The following is a 17,412-nucleotide window of genomic DNA, read 5'->3' on the forward strand; positions in this document are numbered from 1 at the left end:
GCGAGGATGATCTGACAACCCCGGCCGGGACACCGACGTCGCCCCGCCAGTCTATGTCTCTTGATGGGTCATCTGGTGCGGCTGGATCCCCGTCATAACCTACAAGGGGATCCCTGTCATTGGTGGACAAACATGGCACAACTTCTCCAATACCGCTACCAGTACTGATGCATCTGCCATCCATGCGGAAGGCATTTCCTCCGCCTCAACCGCCAACTGCGGAACTGAGACCACCACCACAATCACCACGACCCAGACCTGATGGGGACATGGAGCTCAGGGCGAATTCATCCGTCCTACCATATAGGTTGACATTAGAAGGTGGACTACGATTCTGCCCGTGCCCCCGTAAGTACTTCCAATCATATGCCCAACTGCCTTCTGTGTTATGGGGACTAGGCCATGATCTAAAGTGTGTTGCTGTACTTAATGCTTTGGCTTCTAGTACTGGAGACACCCTGAGAGGCTATGGAGATGTAGTTAGTTAACTGTGACACTTAAATGTAATCAGCTGCGAAACAGTTTATATGCATACACCTTTAAACAGTTTGGCTTGCTGAGCTTAAGTTTGATAATTAACTAACTACATCTTTATAAGCATGTCTCCAGTATAAGTAGATGAAATGTTAGGCATATGAACTTACTTTTGACCACTTACAAAAAAACTCACCAATGATATATATTCTGTTACCTGTGAAACGTCGTAGTTTTTTTACAATTTTATGACCATGCCCAATAGCATATTTACTTGACATGGTTTTATGCATCGGAACATGGGTATGTGGAGGGGCAGGATGGAGGGGGGAGCGAGAGGGGCGAGGGGGGGAGAGGGGCGAGGGGGGGAGAGGGGCGAGGGGGGGAGAGGGGCGAGGGGGGGAGAGGGGCGAGGGGGGGAGAGGGGCGAGGGGGGGAGAGGGGCGAGGGGGGGAGAGGGGCGAGGGGGGGAGAGGGGCGAGGGGGGGAGAGGGGCGAGGGGGGGAGAGGGGCGAGGGGGGGAGAGGGGCGAGGGGGGGAGAGGGGCGAGGGGGGGAGAGGGGCGAGGGGGGGGAGAGGGGCGAGGGGGGGGAGAGGGGCGAGGGGGGGGAGAGGGGCGAGGGGGGGGAGAGGGGCGAGGGGGGGGGGAGAGGGGCGAGGGGGGGGGAGAGGGGCGAGGGGGGGGAGATGGGCGAGGGGGGGGAGATGGGCGAGGGGGGGGAGATGGGCGAGGGGGGGGAGATGGGCGAGGGGGGGGAGATGGGCGAGGGGGGGGAGATGGGCGAGGGGGGGAGAGGGGCGAGGGGGGGAGAGGGGCGAGGGGGGGGGGAGGGGCGAGGGGGGGGAGAGGGGCGAGGGGGGGGGGAGGGGCGAGGGGGAGAGAGGGGCAGAGGGAGAGGGGCGGAGGGAGAGGGGGGGGGAGCCTAGAAATATTCTGTTTTGAAATACAAAAGGAACAGCATGCAAGTAAGGGCAAAAAGATTAAGTTTTCAATTCCCTCTTTCACCAGAGATATAATCAGTAATACATTCAGATTTGAATACGAATAATCGGTTTCAATAACTGAGTCTTTTTAGGATTCCCGGACAATATTTAAACTTCGAGTATAGCGTGGTATAAAACTATTAAAAGGTAAAATGAAAGTGGAAAAATTAAAAAGTATAGTTTGTTGATTCATGTGCTTTATATATATATTTTTTTATAAGAGGTCATTGTTTTCTCCTGCTCCTAAATTTACTGAATTAAGTTCATGATAACTGGACTTGACGCCTTACAAAAGCTACAAGTTACTGAAATAACAACCTTGTAGTTATGTATTTTTAACACCATTAAATGATTAAGAGAACACATTGATTAATGTCTAGTCAGGAGCATGATTTTAAATACTATGTTTACATTTATAAAATGCATTTCTATGAGATTTCCATTACATATATCCACTGAGATTATTATATAGAAATCTGTAACAATTAAGGACAACTTGGTATACTTTCAAATGAACATCTGCATACAGCTAATGACAGGTGCAGCAAATTATGCCATTTACCTAGTAGCTAATAACATATTTTAAATGCTAAAGTTGTTTTTAATAGTCAGAAGATAATATGGTCCATTTTATGCAACTATATTACCAGGAGAAAAATATCACTTCTGCACAGCCTTTATAATACTTATTCAATTCACAGTCGCTGCACCACACAGAAAAGTCATCAGCACAAGGACACTGTGCAGCACCAACATATGCAACAACTTTAACATAACAGTCAGTTAGTATCATCTAAAAGAGTCATACTGGGTAACATTGTAAGTTCTTCAGCCTCTATTACTTCAGACTGTATTACATTTCCACTATGATCTACATCAGAGATTGTTATGAGAACTTTGTTGCTTCCAGTGTTGTTCTCTTCAAACTCCTTTTCATCTAGAACCTCATAAACTTCAAAACTTGCTGGCTCATTCTGTGCCCTGGAAGGCACCTTACGCAAATGGTACCTTTTGTTTGACAAAGTCATCTGTTGCTCATCATGTGAAGAATCCCCTGAGATCATTTGAGTTACTTCAAGGCTTTCGTAGCGTACCAATTGCAGACGATACAAACCGTCCTCATGTTGACGATACCTGAAAAGCAAATTAAACAATTAGCTGTCTGGAGGTAACTAAATGCTTGATGGAAACATTAGAATTTCTTGCTACGTATGATACTATTACAGGTATGTCCGTTGGAGGAGATTTAATGTGTTTGCATTTATCAGGAACAGAAAGAGGGGTCAACAAATAACATTTCTAAAGAGAAATTATGTAGTGCAGATAGGGAACAATTCTATGCCAGCTCCAAAAAACAATTCAACAGCAGTATTAATTCAAGGTTGAGATGGCAACATGATATAAAGGGCTCCACACTATGCTGACAACAGAGTACTTTCAAAGATGAACTGAAGCAGACTGTATATTGCTTAACAGTGACTGTCAATTTAAAATCAATAATCTGGAAGGTGGTCATCCTAGAATTCTGCCAATTGGCCTTCAAAATAAAATTACTAATTGCTTTGGTAATGAGCTTTATAGCCATAGAACCAATTCGCGTATATTTTATTAATAATTTGAAATAATGTGTTGCATAAAATCTGACTTCTGCTCTGCTTCAGTGAAGTAAGTGATAAATGGAAATAAGTGTTACAAACTGTTTTCTGTTTGATGATGGGTGGCTACAATAGTCAAAGAATTAACCTGTATGCCTCAGTGTATATACATTTACATGTTTATGGGGTAGCGACAGGAAGGGCATCTGACCAACCTCTACCACTAACATTGCCATGTCCAGAATAACTTACTGACCCTGTGTGAAGACAAGATAAGGCCAGGAAAAAGATGAAGATTCAGTGGGATACAGAGACCTGTCACAACACCAGGAGCACCTACACATTTCCAGTTTCTGATCTTGTAAGATTTTGCACAGCATCCATTCTACACTATCCTTTCCCTTCAACCCTTGTCAGAACAGGGAGCCACTGGCTCCAAGAGCTTGTGCATTTCCATAAATTATATGCATCTTTTCTCCTGCTGCCACTTGATCAATAGATGTTTGATCTATCAATATTGTATTCTACACTATCAGATAGACAGAACATACAAAGAAAATAGAATAGTTACAAGGGGAGAAAATATGGACATGGCATACAAGAATAGGCAGAGCTTGAAATTAAGGTAGAGAAAACCGATGAAAATAAATAAATCACTTTTGTGATAATGGAGGTAGAAGTACTAGCCGCGCCGTCTTCCCGAGCGAGAAGGCGTGCTGGTCCCTGGCACGAATCCGCCTGGCGGATTAGTGTTGAGGTCCAGTGTGCCAGCCAGCCTGTGGATGCTTTTTAAGGCGGTTTTCAATCTACCTCAGCGAATAAAGGCTGGGTGCCTTTATTCCGCCTCAGTTACACTATGTCGGCGATTGCTGCGCAAACACTGTCTCTATGTATGCGAACACCATAATAAGTCTACCACGCAAACATCTGGGTGGGTTGGGAGAGGAGACCAGACAGCCAGGTCATCAGTCTCATCGGATGAGGGAAGGAAGTTGGTCGTGCCCTTTCAAAGGAACCATCTCGGCATTTGCCTGGAGCGATTTAGGGAAATCACGGAAAACCTAAATCAGGACGGCCAGGACGCAGGATTGAACCGTCGTCCTCCCGAATGCGAGTCCAGTGTGCTAGCTACTGAGCCACCTCGCTCGGTCAAACATTTGGGGTTACACTCATCTGGTATAAGAAGTTCCCAGGGGAGTCCACTGGGGACCGAACCGCACAATAACCCTGGATTCGATGTGGGGCGGTGGGGGGATGGGTGGGCTGCTGTGGCCTGTTGTGGGGTTGTGAACCACTGAGGGCTAAGGCGGGACGAAGCCTCTCTGTCGTTTCTAGGTCCCTGGTTTAAATACACAATACACCCGGGCAAAAAACAGCTTAAAAAGAGGGAGTGGCTAAGGATGGTGAGAATAATTGGAAAAGGAAGAAGATATAAATGCGGTATACCTAGAAAATAAAGTACAAAAGGACAGAGGGGAAGAAGAAGAAATTTAGTTAAAGGACATTTCAGGTCTGAATCACATCTCATTGCAAGGTCCTGTAAGTAAGTGATCTAGAGCTGGAAAAAATGAAAGTTTTCTTTTACGTACAAACACATGAAAATCAGTAGCAACTAAATTATGGTCGGTGTATAGTTTATCTTGACAGTATACATACATAAATAAAGTCAGAAAAATAAAGACTCTAATCAGTGAACACTAACAGTATTACATGATTATTCTCTGTATTTGAAATCAAGTAATTCATGGAACAACTGAAGAGTAAGGATCACCAAAAACAACTGGAAACAGTAAATATATGAAGAAAGCAAACAGAAACTTATGTTGAGTGGGCACCACATTTGAAAACGGAAATGATTAAAGCAGAAGGTAGAACAATATAAGATAAACTTGCAAAATCGCTGACAGAATGGCTGCAGAGGAAGGAATGCTGTAAAACTGTAACACTGCTGTGGTTATTCTCCTTCACCAAAAACCAAATGAATAAAACAAATGCTCCATCAGCATCCTCTTCCTTAACGTGTGCGTACGTCTATGTCTACAACTATACTCCAGAAGCCACCTTACGTTGTGCGGCACAGGGTACTTTGTATATCACTGTTGCTGCTTTCCCCTTTTCTGTTCCACTCACAAATAGTTTGAAAGGAAAAGACTACATGTAAGCCTCCAAATGAACTATACAAGCTCTTATCTCTCCAATTTTACCTTCATGTTCTTTTTGGGAGATATAAGTACAAGGAAGCAATGAACTGGTGGAGTCTTCCAGAAATATACAAAGGCAAAAATTTAATAGTAAACTGCACCATGACGCAGAATGTCTCTCTCGCAGACTCTGTTACTTTAGATGGCTTAGCATCTCCATGACAATTCCAAGCTTACTAAATAAAGCTGTAATGAAATACACTGCTCTTCTTTGGATGTTCTCTGTTTTCTCTGTCAATCGTATCTGATATGGAATGATGATCAATATTCAAGTACTGGTCATATGAGGATGTTGTAAGCTATCTCCTTTGTGGTTTCATTCTTCAAATTCACCTCTGCCCCGCATCTGCCTTACCTACAGTAAGTTGTATGCGATCATTCTACTTAAAATTTATCCGTACGCATACTTTTTTATTTTTTACTGTTGTAACTGCTTCCAGTGACTGTTCTGGAATCATGTAATCATACAACAATGGGCCTTTCTGCCTATTATTAAACAATATGCTTTATTGTTAATGCCAAGGATCAACCACCAATTCCTGCATCAAGTGCTGGACCTTTGCAGGTGTTTCTGCATTTCGCTGCAATATTTTAGCATTCCATAGCAGTTCCATACCTGTTGTATCAATACGAATTAACAGGGACAACAGAACACGACGAACTACCAGTACTCCAGAAGTGACTGCACTGCCCTGTTCTGCACTGACTACCACCACCTTACAGCAGTACCAGTTATTCTTCCGTGTTTTACTGTCCGTGTTAATACATACTGATAAAACATATGTATGGTACTGGACTAATTAGGCACAGCTCCATAGAAAGGGCATGTAAAATTCCACCTTAAAAATAAAGTTGTTTGTAATGGGAAACAAAGCAATGCTTTCTGCTGACAGTGGGCACCGCATGAAAGAACGCAGTCTTGTTTGGGCCGAATACAACTACACATTGTAAAAACGAGATCGCAATTATTTACCAAAACATCAGGAAAAATGTGCCTGACAGCTGTTAAGAGAAACCACTGGTATAAGGTTCTGTTCCCTTCCCCTGGGGTACACCCGAAATTACTTGTATGCTCGAAGATTTCTCTCTACTGAGAATGACATGCTGATTTCTGTTTACGAAGAACTCTCTAATCCTATCACTATGCTTGTATTCTGTTCATTAGCCAACAGTGCAGCATTGTATTGAACGTCTCCCGGAAGTCAAGGAATATGGCATCAACCTGGCTGCTGGTATCTGTTGCTTTGTGGGTCTTGTGCCGAACAGAGCAAGCTGGAAGTTGGGTTTCATACGGTCACTGTATTCAATAAAATTCATAGTTGAGTTACACTTTCCTAGAATTTGCCAACAGCCACTGTCACTGTCACTTCAACCTTCTCCTTTTCCTTGATCCATTCTGCTCCTGATAACACTAAACATGGCTTCGAGTGTGCTAAGCTACTCTATATTATTCTAAATGCCTTTTACTATCAGCATTGCCATTGCCATCATCATCATCATCATCATCATCGTAGCTGTCATTAGTGTCGTCGTCGTTATCATCATCTACATAATTACTGAGAATATCTTTCGTATATGCTGTTCCTGACCAGATGTAAGAAAAAGACTTAAGGCTCTAATTTGGTCACACTAAACAGGCAATAAATAAATAAATAAATAAATAAATAAACAAACAGTCATGTCTGGGGCAGACATTGTCCACTATTGGTCTATGCATGCTTTAATGCTCCAGCAGCTTTTCACTCACTGAGCTTAGAAAAATTCTGACCTTTGTGGTCACTCTTGTGACCAAAGTATACACCACTCCTCTGCACTCTTTCTTAATTACTGAGTGAAGTGGCACAGTGGTTAGCACACTGGGGTCACATTCGGGAGGATAATGGTTCAAACCCACGTTCGGCCATCCTGATCTAGGCTATCTGTGATTTCCCTAAATTGCACCTTGCAAATGCCGGGATGATTCTTTTGAAAGGGTGTAGCTGATTTCCTTCCTCATCTTTGAATCAGTTCGAGCTTTTGCTCGGTCTCTTATGACCTTGATGTTGATGTGATGTTAAACACTTATCTTCCTTCCTTCTCTTACATATTTCTTTTATCTTATTCTACATATTCTCCACATTCGGATCCATTTGGGTCATTCTTCCCACTTCCCACATGCTTCAAGTTGCATAAACATTTGTTTTTTTTTGTTTTCAGGCACAAAACAAAAAATGTTCAAATGGCTCTGGGCACTATGGGACTTAACATCTGAGGTCATCAGTCCCCGCACAAAAACAACGGTCATATGCACCCATGTCAGAATCATAAAACACGAAGATAAAAAAAAGGAGTTAAAAAAAAAAAATCACACGTTAAACCGAATCAATGGGAGGAAAGATATCTAAAAACAGGTATTTGGAGAAAGGGCCATAAATTACGCCATAGAAAAACAGAGATCCTTAACTAAATTAAATGTACCTTGCCATATTGCTACAACTGATAAAAAGTAAAACGTGGTCGACAACCTGCACGTCGTCTGCTAGAACGGTCAATAACTCATATGGTAAACGTAGACTGGAACATATATGGTTAAAAAAAAAAAAAGGGCATTTTATCAGGAAATTGCAAACTGTCAAAGGTTGAGGGCAATGAGCCAAAGTGGTGGGGTGCACCACTTAACAAATGGCAATGTCTAAAAAGACAGTGCCAAAAATGCTCCACATTCGGATCCATGCTTTCCACATGCTTCAAGTTGCATAAACATTTGATCTCCTCACAGCGAGAGGGCCGAGAGAAGGTCATCCAAGTGGCTGGGAGAGGTTTAATTTCCCGAAGTTTGTTCCCATGAAGGGAGGACCAGTGGTGATGCCAAAGTGACATCACCTGCTGACAGATAGCAAGACGAGATCATCGGAGAGAATGGAAGAATCAGTGGGCGGACCAATGTGACCAGGAGCCCACAAACATCACAGTGGCTCTATCAAGAGTGCGCAAGTGACAGCTTCCCTGGACGCGTTACACTAAGGGATGGATGGTGTACAGCAACCAGTGTCACTGAAAGGCACTGCGAGTCGGAGCAGATGACACAGTAGAGAAGCCTGTGTGTTTGGATGTACTGGATGGCCTGATACAGGGTGACAAGCTTTGCTGTAAATACTGAGCAGTATTCTGGAAGCCCATACCGATAAACATCGGTGCCAATGACGAAGGCACACCCGACACCACGGTCAGTCCGAGAGCCATCAGTGTACACAAACATACTATCGTGAAGTTCTGTATGAAATTCGTGAAACTGAAGACGATAGAGCAAGGCTGGAGTAGTGTCCTTAGGAAGCGAATAAAAGCCAAATTGAACACAGGCTGCCACATGAAGCCAAGGTGGTCAAGGGTTCACACCCATTGGGAAAGTGGCAGGTAGTGCGAAGTTAAGCTGCTGGAGCAAGAGTTGAAAACGAACCCCAGGAAGTAACAGAGAAGAGGGACGCGCCCCATACTGGTGATCAAAGGTGTCATCGAACTAGGAGGCATAGGATGGATGGTCAGTCATGGCAGACAAATGGCATGCATATCTGCTGAGGAGGAAGGCACTGTGGTATGATAGCGGTAGTTTGGCAGCTTCTGCATACTGACTCTCCACCGGGCTAGTGTAAAAGGTGCCAGTGGCCAAACAGAGCCCACTATGATAAACTGTACTGAGATGGCGTAAGATGGACAGATAAGCAGATGCATAAATGAAACACCCATAGTCTAATTTGGAATGGACAGTGGACCTAGAAACAGAGGAGGGTGGTCCGATCCGCACTCCAGAGAGTACCTCTGAGGATATGTAAGACACTGGGGGACCTCGTAAAGCGGGCGGCCAGGTAAGACATGTTGGAGGACCAAGAAAGATTCCTATCAAGCATGAGCACCAGGAATTTCGTAGTTTCAAGGAATGGAAGAGTAACGGGCTCCAGACATAAGTGAGGTGGAAGAAATCAATTGCGTGCCAGAAATTGATACAAACTGTTTTGTCAGTGGAGAAGCGAAAGCCATTGTCGATGTTCCATGAGTAAAGATGATTGACACATTGCTGAAGATGCCAATCAATGAGACAAGTCCGTGAAGAACTTCAATAGATGGCAAAATTGTCAGCGAAAAGGAGCCGGAGATGTCTGGCAGGAGACAGGTCATAAAAGGGTTAATGGTGATTGCAAAGAGAACAACGCTCACGACATAACCCTGAGGCACACCATTTTCCTGGATACATGTGTCTGACAAGGTAGAACCCACACGTATCTTCAAAACTCTGTCTTTTAAAAATTCCTGAAGGAAATGGGGTATGCGGAAACAGAAACCCTATGTGTAGAGAGTATTGAGGATACCAGTCGTGCAGCAGGTGTCGTAGACTTTTCTCCAAACCTTAAAACATCATCATAGTCTGGTATTTCCGCAAAAAACCATTCATGACATGGGTTGACAAGGTGACGAGATAGTCAACTGTAGAATGGAACACTCAAAATTGCGTGACTCGAGCCACCATACCAGTCGCGCATGTGTCATATGTTCCATCACCTTGCAAACATAGCTGCTGAGAGAAATGATGCGAGAACTAGCCCTTACTGGGCTTAGATATGGGTATGACAGTGGCTTCATGCCAGCATCTGGAAAATGTGCCCTCTGTGCAGATGTGATTGTAAGTATGAAGGAGGGTGTGTTTGCCCACAAGAGAGAGGTTCTGCGACATCTGAGTACGAACACTGTCTAGTCCTGGGATGGAGAATCAGAATTAAGTGAGAGCACAATCTAGCTCACTCACAGTAAAGGCGGCATGGTAGCACTCACAATTCTGAGGAGAAAAGGGTATCACCCGATCCTCTTCCACTCGTTTCCGATGAAGGAAGGCAGGGCGATAGTGGCAGGAGCTTGAAATCTCCACAAAATAGTGGCCCAAGGCGTTGGAGATAGTAATAGGGTCCACTATGACATTGTGTGCTACTGTCAGGCTGGAAACTGGGGAATGGACCTTGATCCCAGAGAGCCATCGGATGTTGGTCCACACAATGGAAGAGGGAATGGAACTGTTAAAAGAACTAGTAAATGAAATCCAGCAAGTTTTTTTGCTATCCCAAAGAACACACAGACACTGTGCATGCACCTGTTAATAAAAAATGCAATTGACAATCGTAGGACGATGGTTAAAAGTGTGAAGAGCACGTCTCCGCGCACGAATGGCATCATGGCACACCTCAGTTCACCAAGGGACCAGGAGACAGCACAGTAAAGAGGAAGTGCAAGGAATGGAATGTTCTGCAGCAGTAAGGATAACATTTCTAAGATATTCTACCTGGTCATCACAACTGGAGGTATACGATTCGTAGAAGATCTCCGGGGAGAAGTAAAGCCTTGGCAGCTGGCCTTATGAAACTGCCATTTGGGTGTGCACATAGGTGGAGTAGGAGTCAGCAAACGGACAGCACATGGGAAATGGTTGCTCGAGCATGGGTCAGACAATGGACCACACGAGACAATGGGCAAGCTGGGCAGTGCAGAGGGAGATGTCCAAATGGGAATAGGTGTGTGTGGAGTCTGAAAGAAACATGGGTGCTCCCGTGTTAAGGCAGATGAGGTTAAATTGATTGAGAAGGTCAGCCAAGAGAGCATCTCCGTGACAGGTTCTGGAAGGGCCCCAAACGGGATGGTGTGCACTAGAGTCACCAAGCAGCAGAAAGGGGCGACTGAGAGATAGAAACGATACAAGGGGAAAAGGTCATGTCTGGAAGGTATAGGCAAACTGCAACAGCTTGAAGCCGGGTAGTCAGGGAAATAGGTTGACAATCCTGGATGGGCAGCATGACTCCCCCATGAGCTGGAATGCTGTCCTCTTTGTTGGATTGAAGGCCATGAATGTTCCATAGGAGGAGAGTCATGATGATGAAAGGGGAGAAGGGAAAAAATGAAGGATTGTTACCCTGGCAGCTGCAGAGTGCCAGCCTTTGAGGACTGACTGGTACAAGGCATAGAGGCTGGAGGATCCTGCTCCATGAGATCTACACAGGCATTGGTATTCTCCTCCTGTTGGTCTGCAGAGTTCAGGGTAGAAAAACGGTTGTGGTGCACACCAGCAACACGGACGTCAGCAGGGCGAGGCTATCACGTGGCGATGCCATCGAAGAGGATCTCTGAGTCAGTGAAGGAAAAGACCGTTTGCCTTTGTTTGACTTCTCTGAGACTTTCCGGTTAGTAGAGGGAGGCTCAGACGTTGGTTGGCTGGAGAGACGTAAGAAGTCTTCGCAGGAGTATTCCTTCTGTCCTTTCCAACCTGCTGGTTGTTGGACAGGTGACTTTGCCTCATGAGGTGAAAGTTTGGTGGCTTGTTCCACAGCTGGAAGAGGAGATTGGTTGCTACCATGACACTGGGCAATTTTACATCTGCGGGAGCAAGAAGCAGCAAGAACAGTACTGTAAGTGGCAAATGGTGGAACGCAGCGTTTCCAACTAGCTAACAACTTGCGAGCAACCGGGTAACACACTTTTTCCTTCACTCGGCTCCTGTACGGCCCACTCATCGAGACACGTGGGACAATCTCGGGAGGAGGCGGCACTGTCACCACTGCAGTTGATAAAGTGCAGAGAAGGAGGCGGTCAATCGCCCTCACGAGCACCCCTACCAAAAGCTACACATTTGGCCGGGTGTTCACAGGACACTGTAGTGTGGTTGTAACGATGACACTGGTAACAGCGCATCAGGTTTGGAATGTACAGTCTGACTGTGATAATTCCACAACCTGGTTTGATCTTTGACACACACACCACTTTATCAAAAGTGAGGAAAAAGAGTGCATGTGGGCACTAAGGAGGCTTCTACCTTTTTTATCACCCGATGGACTGCAATGACACCCTGATCAGAGAAGCACATTTGGATTTCTGTCTGTCAGACTATCGAGCGGCCTAGTGTCGGGAAGAATTCAGAGTTCAATGGGCCTCAACACGAACATGATAGCTGTGGAGGAGTGAAGCTGAAAGCAGTTGTTGTTCTTCAGAATCAGAAGAGGCAAATAACGGATTTACTGTAGCAAAGGACTGACCGTCTTCATTACATGAAACCGTGACGATCCGTGGTGCAGCTGGAAGGGTCTTTGAATCATTAGCCTCATTCTGTTTATGTTTTGTAGACGCTGACTATGAAGAAGATGATTGGCTCATTGTGAGAAAATCCCCAATGATTGCCAGCATCTCCAATGGCATGCTCCTTCCGACTGGGGGCCCTCTTCAGACTGTGGTGAACCCGCCTTAGGTGGTTGTTCACCACACCTCAAGCCACACCTCCTGAACACATGACAAGAGGTACCAATCAGCAATTTGGGAAGGTAGCAGCTCAGGCAATCTCTCCTCCTTGGGCCTGACCTGTAACAGGGGTATGTGCAAACTCTACCCGTCAACCTGGGGTGGGAATTCTGCGTTACCCAGTCACCTTTTATGCGTCAGATGGCATTCGGGAGTGCACAGGGAGGAAGGAGAAAAAGAGAAACCTTAAATGCAGAAGCGGGGGAAGGATAGGAGAAGGGGAATGGAAAAAAGGCGGGGGAGGGGGGGAGATGAAAAACAGTGGAGAGACTGTTTTGATATTGACTACTGAAACTACAGAACACATTTCCAAAAACACGCCAGACATGTTCCCCAAGGCAGGGGAAAAAGAACAACAGGAGGAGATAGATATGCAGCACGGAAGGTAAAAGATGTTGCAAAGGCTGGGGCCCTGTGGTAGCCAAGCATGAACCTGCCAAAGAGGGGTGAGCCCCCTGGGGGACATAAACATTTGTGCTGATAATGCAAGTGATACAAATTTCTGTTGGTGTATGTACTGTGCTGTCGCTCCATGATAAAAACATGTTTCTTGTTACTTTACGTTAGACCTTCACACACTATAATCCAAAAACTGAAGAAAAGAGGAAAGACATACCTAAATCTCTTATGCCCTGAAGGCCATCTCAAGTCATGTTCTCGAAAGACATGTTTCGTGAGCGATGCACCACGCTGATACTGCCTGTCGCACAAATGGCAGCAATACAGTGGTTCATGTTGACCTTCGTGAACCTAAGGAGCACAGGACAAATTAGTGAAGTCTTAGCAAATGTATTTTAAACTGTATATATATTTTATCCATTTTCAGGATAAGTTCTTGCTGGATCAATCACAATAAAACAAGTGTAACTGACATAAAACCTAGAAATATCTATAAGAAATTTAATGCTGCTAGGGGAAATACAATTATATTAGAGTTTCTTTCTTACAATAGGTACTGGAAGATGGCATTTTAATAGGTAGACCAACTGCAAACATGAACCAATACTTGATTCTGCAGTTTCTTAATGTCACACATTCTAAGTTTTTCCACATGTATATGATTTCTTTGGCTCCAAATGCTTGAGAGCAATTTTCACAGACTCCACCACATCTAACTTTACCATTTATTTCATTCTGTCCAATTATTATTTATTTATTTATACGCAAATTACCTAAACCCTGTATAACTGTAAATTTCACAGAAGATGGAAAAGGCGAAAGTACAGTTAATTTTCAATAACAATGGCAGGGAAAATAACACAAAAAATTTCCGTATTTTTCTAGATATCCCGGTTGAAAAATATACTTTTCCCCAGGAGAAAATACACTTTTTCCATGCTAAGTGACATTAGGTTTTCCACAGATTTTTCCTCGGAACTGTAAAACTTATGAATGCTTCGAATAGTTAATGTTTTATACACTGGCATAGAACGTCTCAATACTTTAGGGAAGAGAAGTTTTGGAAAGACCTTTGATGTGCAGCAACATATATGCCGCATATTTTCGTATTATGAAAGAATAAATTCGAACTCCACAAAACACGGTGTGTTAGTTTCCAAAGCATTGAAATTGAGATTGTGATGCCCTTTTGTAAGCCAATCATATCTCATACCATGTGATCTCGCTAGCTGATGACAGCAGATATTCAGAGCATAAGACATGCATAGATGTCAGCCAATAGCAAGACCACTGTTAAGTAGTGCGAACACACAAAGAGGAACAGTTAATGGTTTACATTGATATACATAGTGTAGCTACAAGAAAAGCTAAGCTTTCACATATAATATTGGTCTCAAAGATTAATAAGCTACAAGAGAAGCTAAGCTTTCACATGTGATACTGACATTTTTTGCGTGTGTAATCCTTAAGATACGTAACACAAATGTGCCAGTAAATTTTAAATAATGACATAAATGTCTGGTCTTCTGGGCTTGAAATTCTTCTAAGTGGCTGGTCCTGAAAGTGTCAAGTTTTAAACGAGAGCCAAAGGCACCGTGGTTTATGAAATTCATCCCACATTCTCACACGTAATGTAATTCATCTTGCGTAAAAGGAAGTTTAATTTGAAAGTAACGCTTCTCAAACCACCATTCGCAATACTTTCTTGAGACTGTTACAAATAGGTTTGTTTTAACAGTTGCCAAAGAGCACCAGAAAATAGGCAATATTGTGTGTGTGTGCAGCTGCGGTAGGAAGCCCGCATGTTCGTATGTATAATGCATTAAGAGCTGATACATTACGCCATAAAAGAAGCAGGACATCAGAGGATACTCCAAGAGCATCGGAATTTCGTAAACCACACAAAACTGCACAATTCGGCTTTAAGCGCACACTGGTTTGTCCAGATTCACAATGAAGTAGGCCCTACCTGATACTAAGCTTTTCACTTTGATTTTTGGGATGTAAATTTTCTTGGAGTACCAGTATTGTACTATCACGTGTTTGGTTCTTTATCATGGCATAATACCGTACATGGCAGAAGGCGAAAACGTGCACTTGAAATTCAGTGAACAATTGGAACTAGCCAATATTGTGGAGTGAAACATTTAGTTTCAAATGAATTAATTGCCTCAGCAGAAAAGATTGTTGTTGTTGTGGTCTTCAGTCCTGAGACTGGTTTGATGCAGCTCTCCATGCTACTCTATCCTGTGCAAACTTCTTCATCTCCCAGTACCTACTGCAACCTACATCCTTCTGAAACTGCTTAGTGTATTCATCTCTTGGTCTCCCTCTACGATTTTTACCCTCCACGCTGCCCTCCAATACTAAATTGGTGAGCCCTTTATGCCTCAGAATATGTCCTACCAAGCGATCCCTTCTTCTAGTCAAGTTGTGCCACAAATTTCTCGTCTCCCCAACTCTATTAAATACCTCCTCATTAGTTATGTGATCTACCCAACTAAACTTCAGCATTCTTCTGTAGCACCACATTTCGAAAGCTTCTATTCTCTTCTTGTCCAAACTATTTATCGTCCATGCTTCACTTCCATACATGGCTACACTCCATACAAATACTTTCAGAAACGGCTTCCTGACAATTAAATCTATACTCGATGTTAACAAATTTCTCTTCTTCAGAAACGCTTTCCTTGCCATTGCCAGTCTACATTTTATATCCTCTCTACTTCGACCATCATCAGTTATTTTGCTCCCCAAATACCAAAACTCCTTTACTACTTTAAGCGCCTCATTTCCTAATCTAATTCCCCCAGCATCACTCGATTTAATTCGACTACATTCCATTATCCTCGTTTTGCTTTTGTTGATGTTCATTGTATCCCTCCTTTCATGACACTGTCCATTCCGTTCAACTGCTCTTCCAAGTCCTTTGCTGTCTCCGACAGAATTACAATGTCATCGGCGAACCTCAAAGTTTTTATTTCTTCTCCATGGATTTTAATACCTACTCCGAATTTTTCTTTTGTTTCCTTTACTGCTTGCTCAATATACAGATTGAATAACATCGGGGAAAGGATACAACCCTGTCTCACTCCCTTCCCAACCACTGCTTCCCTTTCATGCCCCCCGACTCTTATAACTGCCATTTGGTTTCTATACAAATCGTAAATGGCCCTTCGCTCCCTGTATTTTACCCCTGCCACATTTAGAATTTGAAAGAGTGTATTCCAGTCAACATTGTCAAAAGCTTTCTCGAAGTCTACAAATGCTGGAAAAGTAGGTTTGACTTTCCTTAATCTTTCTTCTAAGATAAGTCGTAAGGTCAGTATTGCCTCACGTGTTCCAACATTTCTACGGAATCCAAACTGATCTTCCCCAAGGTCGGCTTCTACCAGTTTTTCCATTCGTCTGTACAGAATTCGCATTAGTATTTTGCAGCTGTGACTTATTGAACTGATAGTTCGGTAATTTTCACATCTGTAAACACCTGCTTTCTTTGGGATTGGAATTATTATATTCTTCTTGAAGTCTGAGGGTATTTCGCCTGTCTCATACATCTTGCTCACCAGATGGTAGTTTTTTGTTAGGACTAGCTCTCCCAAGGCTGTCAGTAGTTCTAATGGAATGTTGTCTACTCCCGGAGCCTTGTTTCAACTCAGGTCTTTCAGTGCTCTGTCAAACTTTTCATGCAGTATCGTATCTCCCATTTCACCTTCATCTACATCCTCTTCCATTTCCATAATATTGTCCTCGAGTACATCGCTCTTGTATAGACCCTCTATATACTCCTTCCAACTTTCTGCTTTCCCTTCTTTGCTTAGAACTGGGTTTTTGTCTGAGCTCTAGATATTCATACAAGTGGTTCTCTTATCTCCAAAGGTCTCTTTAATTTTCCTGTAGGCAGTATCTATCTTACCCCTAGTGAGATAAGCCTCTACATCCTTACGTTTGTCCTCTAGCCATCCCTGCTTAGCCATTTTGCACTTCCTGTCGATCTTATTTTTGAGATGTTTGTATTCCTTTTTGCCTGCTTCATTTACTGCATTTTTATATTTTCTCCTTTCATCAATTAAATTCAATATTTCTTTTGTTACCCAAGGATTTCTACTAGCCCTTGTTTAGTCGGTTTATCCAGGTCCCATTTCCTTAAATTCCCACCTTTTTGCAGTTTCTTCAGCATGAAATTACACTTTCCTACATTTAGAGCAACCCGCTATTCATCACACCAAATAGAAATTCTGTCCAAGTCATTCTGTATCCTCCCACAGTCACACAACAATACTTTCGTGTATACTATAGTGTCATCAGCGAACAGTTGCAGATTTGCCCCTCACTCTGTCAAACCATTTATGTATACAGATAACAAGAGGGTCCCATCATACTGGGGCACTCCTGACAATACCTTCATCTCTGATGAACACTTGCCATTCACAACAACATACTGGGTTCTATTA

General features: G+C 43.5%; 1 protein-coding gene across 2 annotated transcripts in view; it reads right to left on the reverse strand.

Annotated features, from left to right (window-relative positions):
• Window positions 1-1,676: 1,676 nt before the first annotated feature.
• LOC126412062 (histone H4 transcription factor-like) overlaps window positions 1,677-17,412 on the reverse strand; it is a 109,718-nt gene continuing 93,982 nt past the window's right edge. The window contains exons 8-9 of one of the 2 annotated variants that reach the window (XM_050081445.1): window positions 13,176-13,309; window positions 1,677-2,592 (exon numbers count right to left, since the gene is read on the reverse strand). In XM_050081445.1, coding sequence (XP_049937402.1) covers window positions 2,238-2,592; window positions 13,176-13,309 — 489 coding nt within the window. In that variant the 3' untranslated portion in view covers window positions 1,677-2,237. Of the gene's footprint in view, window positions 2,593-13,175; window positions 13,310-17,412 lie in introns of those variants that run through there. The other variant, XR_007575221.1, reaches the window with a different exon arrangement.

This window comes from Schistocerca serialis, chromosome 7 (assembly GCF_023864345.2).
Source record: "Schistocerca serialis cubense isolate TAMUIC-IGC-003099 chromosome 7, iqSchSeri2.2, whole genome shotgun sequence".
In the NCBI taxonomy this organism is placed as follows: Eukaryota; Metazoa; Arthropoda; class Insecta; order Orthoptera; family Acrididae; genus Schistocerca; species Schistocerca serialis.